The sequence below is a fragment of the Ranitomeya variabilis genome, chromosome 3 (assembly GCF_051348905.1).
Source record: "Ranitomeya variabilis isolate aRanVar5 chromosome 3, aRanVar5.hap1, whole genome shotgun sequence".
Lineage (NCBI taxonomy): Eukaryota > Metazoa > Chordata > Amphibia > Anura > Dendrobatidae > Ranitomeya > Ranitomeya variabilis.
In genome coordinates, this window is record NC_135234.1 from 643,254,528 (window position 1) to 643,270,883 (window position 16,356).

General features: G+C 43.5%; 1 protein-coding gene across 1 annotated transcript in view; it reads right to left on the reverse strand.

Annotated features, from left to right (window-relative positions):
* LOC143816821 (retinol dehydrogenase 7-like) overlaps nucleotides 1–16,356 on the reverse strand; it is a 368,622-nt gene that overhangs the window by 38,962 nt on the left and 313,304 nt on the right. The window contains exon 2 of the mRNA XM_077297690.1: nucleotides 7,155–7,488. Coding sequence (XP_077153805.1) covers nucleotides 7,155–7,488 — 334 coding nt within the window. The remainder of the gene's footprint in view (nucleotides 1–7,154; nucleotides 7,489–16,356) is intronic.

Below are 16,356 nucleotides of genomic sequence, written 5' to 3' on the forward strand. Positions count from 1 at the left end.
AACATTGATCATTTCACACAAAACTCCAAAAATGGGCCAGACAAAAGTATTGGCACCCTCAGCCTAATACTTGGTTGCACAACTTTTAGCCAAAATAACTGCGACCAACCACTTCCGGTAACCATCAATGAGTTTCTTACAATGCTCTGCTGGAATTTTAGACTATTCTTTTTGGCAAATGGCTCCAAGTCCCTGATATTTGAAGAGTGCCTTCTCCAAACTGCCATTTTTAGATCTCTCCACAGGTGTTCTATGGGATTCAGGTCTGGACTCATTGCTGGCCACCTTAGAAGTCTCCAGTGCTTTCTCTCAAACCATTTTCTAGTGCTTTTTGAAGTGTGTTTTGGGTCATTGTCCTGCTGGAAGACCCATGACCTCTGAGGGAGACCCAGCTTTCTCACACTGGGCCCTACATTATGCTGCAAAATTTGTTGGTAGTCTTCAGACTTCATAATGCCAAGCACATGGTCAAGCAGTCCAGTGCCAGAGGCAGCAAAGCAACCCCAAAACATCAGGGAACCTACGCCATGTTTGACTGTAAATGTAAGGAGGTTGCTTTCCCTGCTCCTTGCCTGGAACCACTTAGTCAGACAGCTGGGTTGTTGGGGGGAAACTTTCTGCCCTGGACAGGGGGGACGTGGTGGCTGCTGGGAAAAGAGAGGGGAGTGGTCAGAAAAAGTGCGGGAGAGAGCGCGCCAGAGAGGGGACAGCGTGCCAGAGAGAAAGCAGGCTGCAGCGCCGTGCTCCCCATGACAGAGTGCTCCCCGTGAGGGCACTAAGGCTGGAGTGAGAGTGGGGACTTGGAAGCCTCCATAATCTGAGAAGACTCTTCCCCTGACAGTGCAGAGACAGTGACTCAGTGCAGCCCTGGTGACCGCAGTGACAAGCAAAGATCCCTGAGTGAGATAAGTAACTGCCCAGTGTGTGTGTGACATCGTTACTACAGAGAAGCCGCCAGGCTTAGGGAGACTCCTGCAGCAGTGACGGAGAGACTGTGCTATTTCCTGGTTCCAGTTTCACTTTGAGAAGAACAGGCTGCAGAGGCTTAACCCCGGACTTTCCAGGAGACACAGAAGAGACTTCAGGATCTCAAGCCCTGCTGGTGACTGTATCCACATTGGGAAAAAGGACCCTCCAGTCAGCACCTCCCTGGGCTGATAAGTTACAAGAACACTCGTTAACCCTTTTGATTCCGCTTAACTGTTTACTGTTTGACTCTATTAACCCCCTGTTTACTCCCTGCGAGGAGAATTTTACCCCTGTTAATAAATCCCCTTCAACAGTTAGTCTGTCTGTTCCGTGGTGACATACGCAACCATGCACTCTATTACACTTGGTGTAGTCGGCAGGATGTCACACAGTAGCGCGGAAGGGGCAGACCAAGCAGTTGAGGGAGGACCCAGGTCTAGCATCTCCCTGGGAGCCATGTTAGCTAACCTGCCAAAATTTTCAGGGAGTAATGTCATGTTGTGGGGTTGGACGGAGCGCATCCGAGGGATGATGCGGATGCATCCTATGACACCGGCTCTGCAGGTGGAAATAGCTGCGATGGCCCTAGAGGGGGATGCACCGGCCTCTGTTATGCTCAGACCCCCCCAGGCGAGAGATACCCTGGACAAAGTATTACGTATACTTGAGGAGACGCATGGGGACCCCACTGACGTAGGGGAGCTGCGCATTCGACTGTTCCGCCAGGTGCAAAGAGACGGGGAGACCGTGACTCAATATATGAACGCACTGAAAGAGCTTCATACTGCCATTATACTGAAGGACGGCGTAGGTGTGGGGTCAGTTGACGTTGTGCTGCGAGACCAACTGTTGACAGGCTTGCGAGATGTGTTGATGAAACAGGCCCTGCGAGAGCGCATGAGCGTAAAGCTAGATATGACTTTCTCTGAGGTCGGGAGTGAGGCACGCATGCGCGAGCAAGGGGTGGTAGTGCCAGTGGGAAAGGTATGGAGCAGGGAGGTAACAGCTCCTCAATGGGTAGAAGACTTGAAGAAGGAGGTTAAGCGAGTCCGTGAGGAGGTGGCTGAATATAAGAAGATCCCTGCTGCAGAGTACAGCCCTTCGGTGCGAGAAAGAGAGACCGCCCCCCAAAGTGAGACTAGTGCCGCTCGGCAAAGAAGACTGCCTAGATGCTACAACTGCAGAGCACCCAGTCAAAATGAAGAGGAGGCGATGTGGACCCGAGATTCCCAGCTGAAGATAAGAAGAATCTGGGAGGAGATTGAGAGTCTGGGGAAAGCCCTTACTGCCGTTTTGGGGACCAGCGGCATACCCCGAGGTAACGTGCGGAAGCCGACAGAAAGAGATAGAGGAGAGGTGCGCAGCATGAAGAAGGCTTCGGTGGTGGCCCCAGAGTGTAACTCCGTATCCTGGGGTGAAGAGCAACCGCAGATGAGAGATGTCCCCCGCCGAGGTTGACGATCCAGACTGAAGCGCCCTCCAGACAGACGCAGACGTGAGTGCTGGTCGTGCAGAAAGGTGGGACACATGTCCAGAAATTGCCCTACTTGAGAAGAGCAGTGGCAGAAATCCGCTCACCCCTCTGAGGGTCCTGCTAACTGGAGGGAACGTCGCCCCTGGAGGGAATGGTACGGCAGGAAGAGAAGAGTTCCACCTAGGGCAAGACAGTACCACAATGTCGGATGCCAAGGAGAGGTGGAGAAGGTGTCAAGCATCTCTGGTGAAATGACTGCACTGTCCCAATGCGTAAAGGAGAACCTGGTGGATCTACAGCCTGGGTCTGAAGGTTTTGTTGGTGAGACTCAGTCCGGAGGAAAGAAAGTGAGGTTCACTCGAGAAGACCACCAAAGTGCTTTACTACCTCGCCCAGCATGAGTTCCCGAAGAAGGAGAGAAAGTGCGGAGTGTTCCTGCGACACTCGTTTTCAAGGTCCGAGCCGATGAGAAGGAGGAACCACTGACGTCGTCCCCTGAGGTGAAGAATGTGCTGGCTGTCAGCTCACCAGTTCCTGATCGGACAGGGGAAATGGAACAGCTGTGTGAGACAGGGCGCGTGGCTGAGAAGCCCTGCGAAGTGATGCCTGCAGAGCCCGGCGCAGATGACAAAGAGTCCGGCCTGCATGGTCTTAATTCATCTGACTCAAGCTTCGACAAGAATGCTCCTGTCAAAGAGAGGGGGAGCTATGGAGAAGAATTGCTTGTACTAAGCCCCCAAACTGAGGAGCCCGAACAAGAAGTCCCTAAAGTTTCCGACAACGACAAGGAGGAGGATGAATCATCTACGCAGACATCTGCTAGCGGCAAAGCTAAGAAGAAGAAGAAGAAGAAGAAAAAGAAGAAGACAGCAGTTGTTGATGAAGCAGAGAAAGCATATCTCAACCTGACTGATGAGCAGCTCCTAAACCATTTAGTCTGGGAGTATGTACAAGAAGAAAGGCAGAAGGAGATGCTAGAATCGCAGGTATCTGACTCCCCTCCAAAGAACAAAGAGAAGCACGAAGAGTCCTCGCCCGTGGAATGGTGAGCTTTAAGAAAGGGGGAATGTAAGGAGGTTGCTTTCCCTACTCCTTGCCTGGAACCACTTAGTCAGACAGCTGGGTTGTTGGGGGGAAGACTTTCTGCCCTGGACAGGGGGGACGTGGTGGCTGCTGAGAAAAGAGAGGGGAGTGGTCAGAAAAAGTGCGGGAGAGAGCGCGCCAGAGAGGGGACTGCGTGCCAGAGAGAAAGCAGGCTGCAGCGCCGCGCTCCCCATGACAGAGTGCTCCCCGTGAGGGCACTAAGGCTGGAGTGAGAGTGGGGACTTGGAAGCCTCCATAATCTGAGAAGACTCTTCCCCTGACAGTGCAGAGACAGTGACTCAGTGCAGCCCTGGTGACCGCAGTGACAAGCAAAGATCCCTGAGTGAGATAAGTAACTGCCCAGTGTGTGTGTGTGACATCATTACTACAGAGAAGCTGCCAGACTTAGGGAGACTCCTGCAGCAGTGACGGAGAGACTGTGCTATTTCCTGGTTCCAGTTTCACTTTGAGAAGAACAGGCTGCAGAGGCTTAACCCCGGACTTTCCAGGAGACACAAGAGACTTCAGGATCTCAAGCCCTGCTGGTGACTGTATCCACATTGGGAAAAAGGACCCTACAGTCAGGACCTCCCTGGGCTGATAAGTTACAAGAACACTCGTTAACCCTTTTGATTCCGCTTAACTGTTTACTATTTGACTCTATTAACCCCCTGTTTACTCCCTGCGAGGAGAATTTTACCCCTGTTAATAAATCCCCTTCAACAGTTGGTCTGTCTGTTCCGTGGTGACATACGCAACCCTGCACTCTATTACGTAGGGACCGGGGTTCTTTTCTTTGAATGCCTCTTTTTTCTCCTGTAAACTCTATGTTGATGCCTTTGCCCAAAAAGCTCTACTTTTGTCTCATCTGACCAGAGAACATTCTTCCAAAACGTTTTAGGCTTTTTCAGGTAAGTTTTGGCAAACTCCAGCCTGGCTTTTTTATGTCTCGGGGTAAGAAGTGGGGTCTTCCTGGGTCTCCTACCATACAGTCCCTTTTCATTCAGACGCCGACGGATAGTACGGGTTGACACTGTTGTACCCTCGGACTGCAGGGCAGCTTGAACTTGTTTGGATGTTAGTCGAGGTTCTTTATCCAACATCCGCACAATCTTACGTTGAAATCTCTTGTCAATTTTTCTTTTCCGTCCACATCTAGGGAGGTTAGCCACAGTGCCATGGGCTTCAAACTTCTTGATGACACTGCGCACGGTAGACACAGGAACATTCAGGTCTTTGGAGATGGACTTGTAGCCTTGAGATTGCTCATGCTTCCTCATAATTTGGTTTCTCAAGTCCTCAGACAGTTCTTTGGTCTTCTTTCTTTTCTCCATGCTCAATGTGGTACACACAAGGACACAGGACAGAGGTTGAGTCAACTTTAATCCATGTCAACTGGCTGCAAGTGTGATTTAGTTATTGCCAACACCTATTAGTTGTCACAGATAAGTTACAGATGCTGTTAATTACATAAATTAGAGAAGCGTCACATGATTTTTCGAACAGTGCCAATACTTTTGTCCACCCCTTTTTTATGTTTGGTGTGGAATTACAGTATATCCAATTTGGCTTTAGGACAATTCTCTGTGTTTTTTCATTTAAGACAAATTAAATGAAGATAATAATAATGAAGAATTTGTGTTTGCAATTATTTTTAGGAAGAAACTGAGTATTATCTGACAGAATTGCAGGGGTGTCAATACTTTTGGCCACAACTGTAGCTTATTACAAAATCTGCTTTTTTCTTCTCCAGCACTGATCATTCATTTTCAAAATTCTCAATTTATGGGTAAAATCTGTATTCAGTGATGACAGACTTTTATATTACTTAGATGGGAGTTACTGAATACAGATTTTACTTGTGAACTGAGAATGAATGATCAGTTTTGGAAGAGAAAGAAGCAGATTTCTCTGAGAAGATATATAAGAAAGGTTTTTATTATCACATATAATACTAATTCATGAAATAAAAATTGAACCGATGGTTACTCGTTAAGCTGATTTTGCGGTTTTACTAAAACAGTTAACATCTTATTGTGTTTACCCTTTACCCTCATAGTTTTAATTGATGTTGAGTGATAAAACAAAATTTTTAAATATTGAACTTATTGCCTTTGGTTTTGTGCCCTATAGTTACCTAAGGAAAATGTAGAGATACGGTATCCAGCTGTTTTTTGGATAATCAATTTTTATTAGTAGAATTGAAAAAAAATGGAACATTCTCTGCAATATAGAAAAAAATCTGATAGTTTTTCTTACATGTTTCAGACTGAATTTCAGTCCTTTCTCAAGGATGATTCTTTATATCCCATCCTTTGTCTATTGCTTCCACTGAACAAGAGTGATCTTTCATCAGAGCCGAGGATTCGCTGCCTACTTCAACTTGGCTGTGCTAGATCACACTCTCTTATTTACTTCAATTACCTGATTACTTCAATAACCCTGATCCCACAGGAAGTGTACAGACTGATGACGAATGTAAAGCTACCAGTCCAGCGCAGGGATTCAAAGGAGGCAAGAGTCTCAGCCTTGAATTCTGCAAGCTTCTGACAGCAATGATCCCATACTTTATCTATTTGTGGGGCTGCTGATGTCCCCCCAGATTGTTTGGGCCTGAGAAATGAAGAGTATTTAATCCACCTACAAAGTAATCGGACATGGCTTTCATTGTTCTATTATGCAAAATTACTAGCATTTACAACAGGGTTACCAACCTACTTTTCCATTTTTTTTTCAGGATAACTGAACCAAAATTCAAGAAATGGCCAAAACAGTGTCCCCAAAGTTTTTGGTTCCAAAATAATGGTGTGATAACAATAATTACCCTCAAAAGTGGCACCTCTGAAAACAATGTCCAGATGACAAATAGTATGTTTATGTAAAGTGGTTCACTAGAAACTAGAGCTGAGTGGATAGACTTCGAGTCAAATTTCCTGAAATGTGCAAGTCGTGACAAATTCGAACAATTTGTTATTTGATTTGTGGGGATAGCAAAAAAAAATGCCTGACACCACTGACACCAATTCACTCACTGCTGAATATTTCATAAGACAGAGAGTGGGCTTATGACAATAGACATGGCCACATGGACTTCCTCACAAGCACACAGCACATTCCTCATAGGTATAAAAAAGGCATAAATCTGATAGAGGTGTACTACTACAGAAAAAAAAGAAAATGCTAGTGATCATCTCGGTCTGTGAATGACAATACAAAGATTTAAGTGACAGGTAGGTGCTGAACCTGCAGCGTCAATGTAACTGTGAGCAGATTGATCTGAGATATGCGTTGGTACAGCACCTTAATAACACCATTATTTTTTCTTTTTTTATTCTTGATGCACTGCAAACAAAGATGACAGTTTAATATCCTTGTCTTAATTTTGTGTTTTGTACAAATTTTCAGTAGTAGCCAGACAGAAATGTGTATGCAAGGCTACTGCTCCATAATACAATTTCAAATATTAGGAGAAAGTCAACAGGACTAAGGTGATTTTCCATGATTAAAAAGAGGAAGCAACAGATATGCCACCATTTCTAGAACAAAAATGAAAAAAAGAGAAACCTTTGCTCTACTCCTAGACAACCGCTTTATCCTTTTAAAGAAAAATGGAATAATAATAGATTACCTTTACTTCCAACCGTAGCGGCCACCTTTTCGGCAGCAGCGCTTACACTTTTGCTGTCGGTAACATCCAATATTATTGTTTGCAGTCTACTGGAGGTCTCTTTCTTTAGGTTTTCCGCCCCTTGATTGGTCAGACAAGCAGCCAGGACCTTCATTCCACGTTTATCTAACTGCTTTGCCAATAGGTTTCCAAATCCAGAGTCACATCCAGTGATAAAGACATATTTGTCGGTGAGATTTTCCAGAATCAGACTTTGTCTATGCCATCTGTACAAGAAGATCAGGACAAATACCACCAACAGAAGGAGCCACATGATGGGAGATGCAATTTTAACCTGCAATGTGATCAGCGATTGAAGGTGAGGTTTTTTTACATGTAACTAAGCAATACTGAAAAAAAAAACATAATTCCAAATAACAGCTAAAAACTGAAGATTTTGTCAAAATAATGAAGTCTACTCACCCTAAAAGTTCAATACAGAACACAGATCTACAAAAATAAAAATTCAGGTGCCAAGGTTTTTTTTTAATAAATTTAAGATATTTTGAGGGTGCTAAATTCTAAGATCCCATTACTTTTGCTGAACTGGTTCTAGCTTTTGGGACAATTCATCCATGAAAATAATGCATTCCCCCAATTCAACTTGTGTGCGATAGAAAATGCCATAGCTTTTGGTCTTTTAATCTGCTTGACTCTTTAACAGTGTCTTAGGTAATGAAATATCCTATATAATTATTTTGCATTTCAATTTGTAGGCTTATAAAAGGGACTTTTTGATTCTACTGTAATTAATTCATTATTGAACTATTAAATATCTCAAAAACTACAGGTCCTTCTCAAAAAATTAGCATATAGTGTTAAATTTCATTATTTACCATAATGTAATGATTACAATTAAACTTTCATATACTATAGATTCATTATCCACCAACTGAAATTTGTCAGGTCTTTTATTGTTTTAATACTGATGATTTTGGCATACAACTCCTGATAACCCAAAAAACCTGTCTCAATAAATTAGCATATTTCACCCGACCAATCAAATAAAAGTGTTTTTTAATACCAAACAAAAAAACCATCAAATAATAATGTTCAGTTATGCACTCAATACTTGGTCGGGAATCCTTTGGCAGAAATGACTGCTTCAATGCGGCGTGGCATGGAGGCAATCAGCCTGTGACACTGCTGAGATGTTATGGAGGCCCAGGATGCTTCAATAGCGGCCTTAAGCTCATCCAGAGTGTTGGGTCTTGCGTCTCTCAACTTTCTCTTCACAATATCCCACAGATTCTCAATGGGGTTCAGGTCAGGAGAGTTGGCAGGCCAATTGAGCACAGTAATACCATGGTCAGTAAACCATTTACCAGTGGTTTTGGCACTGTGAGCAGGTGCCAGGTCATGCTGAAAAATGAAATCTTCATCTCCATAAAGCATTTCAGCCGATGGAAGCATGAAGTGCTCCACAATCTCCTGATAGCTAGCTGCATTGACCCTGCCCTTGATGAAACACAGTGGACCAACACCAGCAGCTGACATGGCACCCCACACCATCACTGACTGTGGGTACTTGACAGTAGACTTCAGGCATTTTGGCATTTCCTTCTCCCCAGTCTTCCTCCAGACTCTGGCACCTTGATTTCCGAATGACATGCAAAATTTGCTTTCATCAGAAAAAAGTACTTGGGACCACTTAGCAACAGTCCAGTGCTGCTTCTCTGTAGCCCAGGTCAGGCGCTTCTGCCGCTGTTTATGGTTCAAAAGTGGCTTTACCTGGGGAATGCGGCACCTGTAGCCCATTTCCTGCACACGCCTGTGCACGGTGGCTCTGGATGTTTCCACACCAGACTCAGTCCACTGCTTCCTCAGGTTCCGGTCACCTCTTCTCGTTGTACAGCGTTTTCTGCCACATTGTTTCCTTCCAACAGACTTACCATGCCTTGATACAGCACTCTGGGAACAGCCTATTTGTTGAGAAATTTCTTTCTGGGTCTTACCCTCTTGCTTGAGGGTGTCAATGATGGCCTTCTTGACATCTGTCAGGTCGCTAGTCTTACCCATGATGGGGGTTTTGAGTAATGAACCAGGCAGGGAGTTTTTAAAAGCCTCAGGTATCTTTTGCATGTGTTTAGAGTTAATTAGTTGATTCAGAAGATTAGGGTAATAGGTCATTTAGAGAACCTTTTCTTGATATGCTAATTTATTGAGACAGGTTTTTTGGGTTATCAGGAGTTGTATGCCAAAATCATCAGTATTAAAACAATAAAAGACCTGACAAATTTCAGTTGGTGGATAATGAATCTATAGTATATGAAAGTTTAATTGTAATCATTACATTATGGTAAATAATGAAATTTAACACTATATGCTAATTTTTTGAGAAGGACCTGTAGAGCCTGGTAAAACTGAAGTCATTTTCTTAATCGGCACCATAAACTTAATATAAAACCGTTCCGACATCTTTGGCACCAAAATCACTGTATACCAGTGAATAAATATGGCTAAAAAAAAGACACATCATGTTCATGACTAGTGATTGATGGACAACGCCATGGCTGCTTTCGCTATTTTCTTGGATATTGGGCAGCTCACAGTAAACGTAAAGTATATACAGTTCCGGCAAAAACAATCTTTACAAGTTCAGTGAAACCACAAAATCTTAACATTCAAGTGTTTTATTGTGAATAATGCATTACAATTAGTATTGAAAAGTGAAGCTTTGATTGGCTGCTATGGGCAACTTTGGGCAACTGAGCCAGTTTTAACATTAGAAAGTTTTTCATTATCTCCCCCATTGTGTACACTTTTAAGAAGTGAAATAATGATGCGGATTTTACATGTAAAAACAATTCTGTCGCAAAAGTGTAAAGATTTTTTGCCGGCACTGTACACCTGCGATTTTAATGCATAAAGGTATCAACTCCACCAATAGCAGAGACTGAACAATACTGGAGGAACATATGGGAGAAGGAAAAAACACACAACACAGGTGTAATGTGGCTGCAAGATTCGAGAATGAAACACAGCAACCACCTAGAGCAAGAATCAGTCACCATTACAGAAGCAGATATCCAACACCGGGTCAAGAACATGAAGAGCTGAACAGCACCTGGTCCTGACAAAATCCTCACCTACTGGCTAAAGAAATTAACAGCAGTACATGAACGCATGGCAAAGTAGATGAACCAACTGCTAGAAGCAGGCCACCACCCAGCTTGACTAACACAAGGAAGAACAATGCTGATCATGAAGGTTCCTCACAAAGGAAAAGTTCCATCCAACTACTGCCCAATAACCTGCCAGACAGACCAATCTCAGCACAGCCTGGATTAACTACAGGAAAGCCTATGACTCAATGCCACACACATGGATTTGTGAATGCTTGGCTCTCTGCAATGTCAACAGAAAATTTAGAACCTTCCTCAGAAACTCAATGGGGCTATGGAGAACAACATTGGAAGTCAACTCAAGACAACTAGCTCAAATGACCATTAAATGTGGCATATACCCAGGTGATGCACTTTCCCCATTGCTGTTCTGCATAGGCTTGAACCCCCTCAGTCAGATAATTACAGAGTCTGGCTATGGCTACAAGTTCAAGAGTGGAAGCACCATCAGTGTCAGGACTCTGAACATTTTTTACCTTTTGTGCATTACTGCCCTTTTCCAAGATGGCGTCTTTGGTCTCATGTGCACTGTGTCTTCCTGCTATAAAACTCCACTCCAGCCTTCAGTCTGTGCTAGAGTATTCTGCCTTGCATCCAGCTCCTGACCTCTGATTACTCCGTGGCTATATACCTGCTCCTGTGAACCTGTGTGGTGATCCTGCTACTCTGCTCTGAGTTCCTGATGCATACACCAGTTTCCAGTAATCCTCCTTCATCTGCTGCTCGTGTTTACTTCCATCTGCATTTGCTGGACATGTAAGCTGTTTCTACTCTGCAAAAACCTGAGACTATTAACCAGGCCTCCCTGGTTGAGCTAAGATATTATTTGAACTGCCTTATAAGCTTATCTATCTGTGTTTGGACTAAGACAAGGATTTATTCGTGTCAAGTATCCTCAAGAATAACTGTGCTGCATAGACTTTCTGCTTGATTGCATTTTCCTCTGAAGTTTCCTATAGACTGCTAAGCTGCGTTTAATATTTACACCAAGTGTTGTGGACTTGAGTTTCTCTCTGCACCTGTTTGAATCACCATGTGATAATATAGATTTTACCACTTATAAAACTGTGTCCTGTAGTTGTCTTGTTCCATGCAAAGAGTCTCCTGAGTTATCCCCTATAATTATTACAATCAGCCACCTCCTCTACATGGATGGAATCAAGCTGTATGCGCAAAACGAGACATCAATTCACTAATCCACCTGAGAAGGATCTACAGCGAAAACATCGGAATGTCCTTCGGACTGGAGAAGTGCGGTCAGTTGGTATTAAAGAGAGGCAAGGTAGTCAATGCATGGATGTCTCCACCCTAAGTGTAACACACAAAGATTGCATGCCAGCAGAAAGGAGGGTGGTTGAGGCTTCATAAGCTACCATCACGGATGAAACAAGGAGTATCAAGGAATATATCACAAAAATGGCACCAAAAGTTGAGATGCTGAAAGCCTAAGGCAGCAACAGATCTGGAAAGAAGAACAGGAAATGAAGCACCATGGCAAGACAAGCCGCTGCATTGGATGTACCATCGACAGATAATGGAGATGGCTGACATGAAGAAACCCTACCAATGGCTGGAGAAAGCTGGATTCTGAGGCACCACAGAGGCACTAATAATAGCGACACAAGACAAGCACTAAGTACCAGATCCATAGAAACAGGAATCTACCACACAAGACAAGACCCAAGGTGCAGGCTATGCAAAGAAACCTCAGAAACAGTCCAGCACATAGTTACATAGTTACATAGTTACATAGTTATTAACCCCTTCACCCCCAAGGGTGGTTTGCACGTTAATGACCGGGCCAATTTTTACAATTCTGACCACTGTCCCTTTATGAGGCTATAACTCTGGAACGCTTTGACGGATCTTGGCAATTCTGACATTGTTTTCTCGTGACATATTGTACTTCATGTTAAATGTAAAATTTATTCGATATAACTTGCGTTTATTTGTGAAAAAAATGGAAATTTGGCGAAAATTTTGAAAATTTTGCAATTTTCCAACTTTGAATTTTTGTGCCCTTAAATCACAGACATATGTCACGCAAAATACTTAATAAGTAACATTTCCCACATGTCTACTTTACATCAGTACAATTTTGGAACCAAAATTTTTTTTTGTGACGGAGTTATAAGGGTTAAAAGTTGACCAGCAATTTCTCATTTTTACAACACCATTTTTTTTTAGGGACCACATCTCATTTGAAGTCATTTTGAGGGGTCTATATGATAGAAAATACTCAAGTGTGACACCATTCTAAAAACTGCACCCCTCAAGGTGCTCAAAACCACATTCAAGAAGTTTATTAACCCTTCAGGTGTTTCACAGGAATTTTTGGAATGTTTAAATAAAAATGAACATTTAACTTTTTTTCACACAAAATTTATTTCAGCTCCAATTTGTTTTATTTTACCAAGGGTAACAGGAGAAAATGGACCCCCAAAGTTGTTGTACAATTTGTCCTGAGTACGATGATACCCCATATGTGGGTGTAAACCATTGTTTAGGCGCATGGCAGAGCTTGGAAGGGAAGGAGCGCCATTTGACTTTTCAATGCAAAATTGACTGGAATTGAGATGGGACGCCATGTTGCGTTTGGAGAGCCCCTGATGTGCCTAAACATTGAAACTCCCTACAAGTGACACCATTTTGGAAAGTAGACCCCCTAAGGAACTTATCTAGATGTGTGGTGAGCACTTTGACCCACCAAGTGCTTCACAGAAGTTTATAATGCAGAGCCGTAAAAATAAAAAATCATATTTTTTCACAAAAATGATCTTTTCGCCCCCAATTTTTTATTTTCCCAAGGGTAAGAGAAGAAATTGGACCCCAAAAAATGTTGTGCAATTTGTCCTGAGTACGCTGATACCCCATATGTGGGTGTAAACCATTGTTTGGGCGCATGGCAGAGCTTGGAAGGGAAGGAGCGCCATTTGACTTTTCAATGCAAAATTGACTGGAATTGAGATGGGACGCCATGTTGCGTTTGGAGAGCCCCTGATGTGCCTAAACATTGAAACTCCCTACAAGTGACACCATTTTGGAAAGTAGACCCCCTAAGGAACTTATCTAGATGTGTGGTGAGCACTTTGACCCACCAAGTGCTTCACAGAAGTTTATAATGCAGAGCCGTAAAAATAAAAAATCATATTTTTTCACAAAAATGATCTTTTCGCCCCCAATTTTTTATTTTCCCAAGGGTAAGAGAAGAAATTGGACCCCAAAAAATGTTGTGCAATTTGTCCTGAGTATGCTGATACCCCATATGTGGGTGTAAACCATTGTTTGGGCGCATGGCAGAGCTTGGAAGGGAAGGAGCGCCATTTGACTTTTCAATGCAAAATTGACTGGAATTGAGATGGGACGCCATGTTGCGTTTGGAGAGCCCCTGATGTGCCTAAACATTGAAACTCCCTACAAGTGACACCATTTTGGAAAGTAGACCCCCTAAGGAACTTATCTAGATGTGTGGTGAGCACTTTGACCCACCAAGTGCTTCACAGAAGTTTATAATGCAGAGCCGTAAAAATAAAAAATCATATTTTTTCACAAAAATGATCTTTTCGCCCCCAATTTTTTATTTTCCCAAGGGTAAGAGAAGAAATTGGACCCCAAAAAATGTTGTGCAATTTGTCCTGAGTACGCTGATACCCCATATGTGGGTGTAAACCATTGTTTGGGCGCATGGCAGAACTTGGAAGGGAAGGAGCGCCATTTGACTTTTCAATGCAAAATTGACTGGAATTGAGATGGGACGCCATGTTGTGTTTGGAGAGCCCCTGATGTGCCTAAACATTGAAACTCCCTACAAGTGACACCATTTTGGAAAGTAGACCCCCTAAGGAACTTATCTAGATGTGTGGTGAGCACTTTGACCCACCAAGTGCTTCACAGAAGTTTATAATGCAGAGCCGTAAAAATAAAAAATCATATTTTTTCACAAAAATGATCTTTTTGCCCCCAATTTTTTATTTTCCCAAGGGTAAGAGAAGAAATTGGACCCCAAAAAATGTTGTGCAATTTGTCCTGAGTACGCTGATACCCCATATGTGGGTGTAAACCATTGTTTGGGCGCATGGCAGAGCTTGGAAGGGAAGGAGCGCCATTTGACTTTTCAATGCAAAATTGACTGGAATTGAGATGGGACGCCATGTTGCGTTTGGAGAGCCCCTGATGTGCCTAAACATTGAAACTCCCTACAAGTGACACCATTTTGGAAAGTAGACCCCCTAAGGAACTTATCTAGATGTGTGGTGAGCACTTTGACCCACCAAGTGCTTCACAGAAGTTTATAATGCAGAGCCGTAAAAATAAAAAATCATATTTTTTCACAAAAATGATCTTTTCGCCCCCAATTTTTTATTTTCCCAAGGGTAAGAGAAGAAATTGGACCCCAAAAAATGTTGTGCAATTTGTCCTGAGTACGCTGATACCCCATATGTGGGTGTAAACCATTGTTTGGGCGCATGGCAGAGCTTGGAAGGGAAGGAGCGCCATTTGACTTTTCAATGCAAAATTGACTGGAATTGAGATGGGACGCCATGTTGCGTTTGGAGAGCCCCTGATGTGCCTAAACATTGAAACTCCCTACAAGTGACACCATTTTGGAAAGTAGACCCCCTAAGGAACTTATCTAGATGTGTTTTGAGAGCTTTGAACCCCCAAGTGTTTCACTACAGATTATAACGCAGAGCGGTGAAAATAATTTTTTTTTTTTTTCTCAAAAATGATTTTTTAGCCCCCAGCTTTGTATTTTTACAAGGGTAACAGAATAAATTGGACCCCAAAATTTGTTTTCCAATTTGTCCTGAGTACGCTGATACCCCATATGTGGGGGGGAACCACTGTTTGGGCGCATGACAGAGCTCGGAAGGGAAGGAGCGCCATTTGGAATGCAGACTTAAATGGATTGGTCAGCAGCCGTCACGTTGCATTTGCAGAGCCCCTGATGTACCCAAACAGTACAAACCCCCCACAAGTGACCCCATATTGGAAGCTAGACCTCCCAAGGAACTTATCTAGATGTGTTTTGAGAACTTTGAACCCCCAAGTGTTTCACTAAAGTTTATAGCGCAAAGCCGTGAAAATAAAAATTCCTTTTTTTTTTTCACAAAAATGATTTTTTAGCCCCCAGTTTTGTATTTTCACAAGGGTAACAGGATAAATTAGACCCCAAAAGTTGTTGTCCAATTTGTCCTGAGTACGCTGATACCCCATATGTCGGGGGGAACCACTGTTTGGGCGCATGACAGAGCTCGGAAGGGAAGGAGCGCCATTTGGAATGCAGCCTTAAATGGATTGGTCTGCAGGCGTCACGTTGCATTTGCAGAGCCCCTGATGTACCCAAACAGTACAAACCCCCCACAAGTGACCCCATATTGGAAACTAGACCTCCCAAGGAACTTATCTAGATGTGTTGTGAGAACTTTGAACCCCCAAGTGTTTCACTACAGTTTATAATGCAGAGCCGTGAAAATAAAACATCTTTTTTTTCCCACAAAAATGATTTTTAGCCCCCCAAATTTTTATTTTCCTAAGGATAACAAGAGAACTTGGACCCCAGAAGTTGTTGTTCAATTTGTCCCGAGTACGCTGATAACACATATGTTGGGGTAAACCCCTTTTTGGGCGCACGGGAGAGCTCGGAAGGGAAGGAGCACTGTTTTACTTTTTCAACGCAGAATTGGCTGGAATTGAGATTGGACGCCATGTCGCGCTTGGAGAGCCCCTGATGTGCCTGGACAGTGGAAACCCCCCAATTCTACCTGAAACCCTAACCCAAACACACCCCTAACCCTAATCCCAACGGTAACCCTAACCACACCCCTAGCCCTGACACACCCATAATTCTAATCCCAACCCTAATCCAAACGTAAATGTAATCCAAACCCTAACCCTAACTTTAGCCCCAACCCTAACTTTAGCCCCAACCCTAACTTTACCTCCAACCCTAGCCCTAACCCTAACCCTACCCCTAACCCTAACCCTAAACGTGACTGAAATACGTGGCACTGAAATACGTGGCACTGAAATACGTG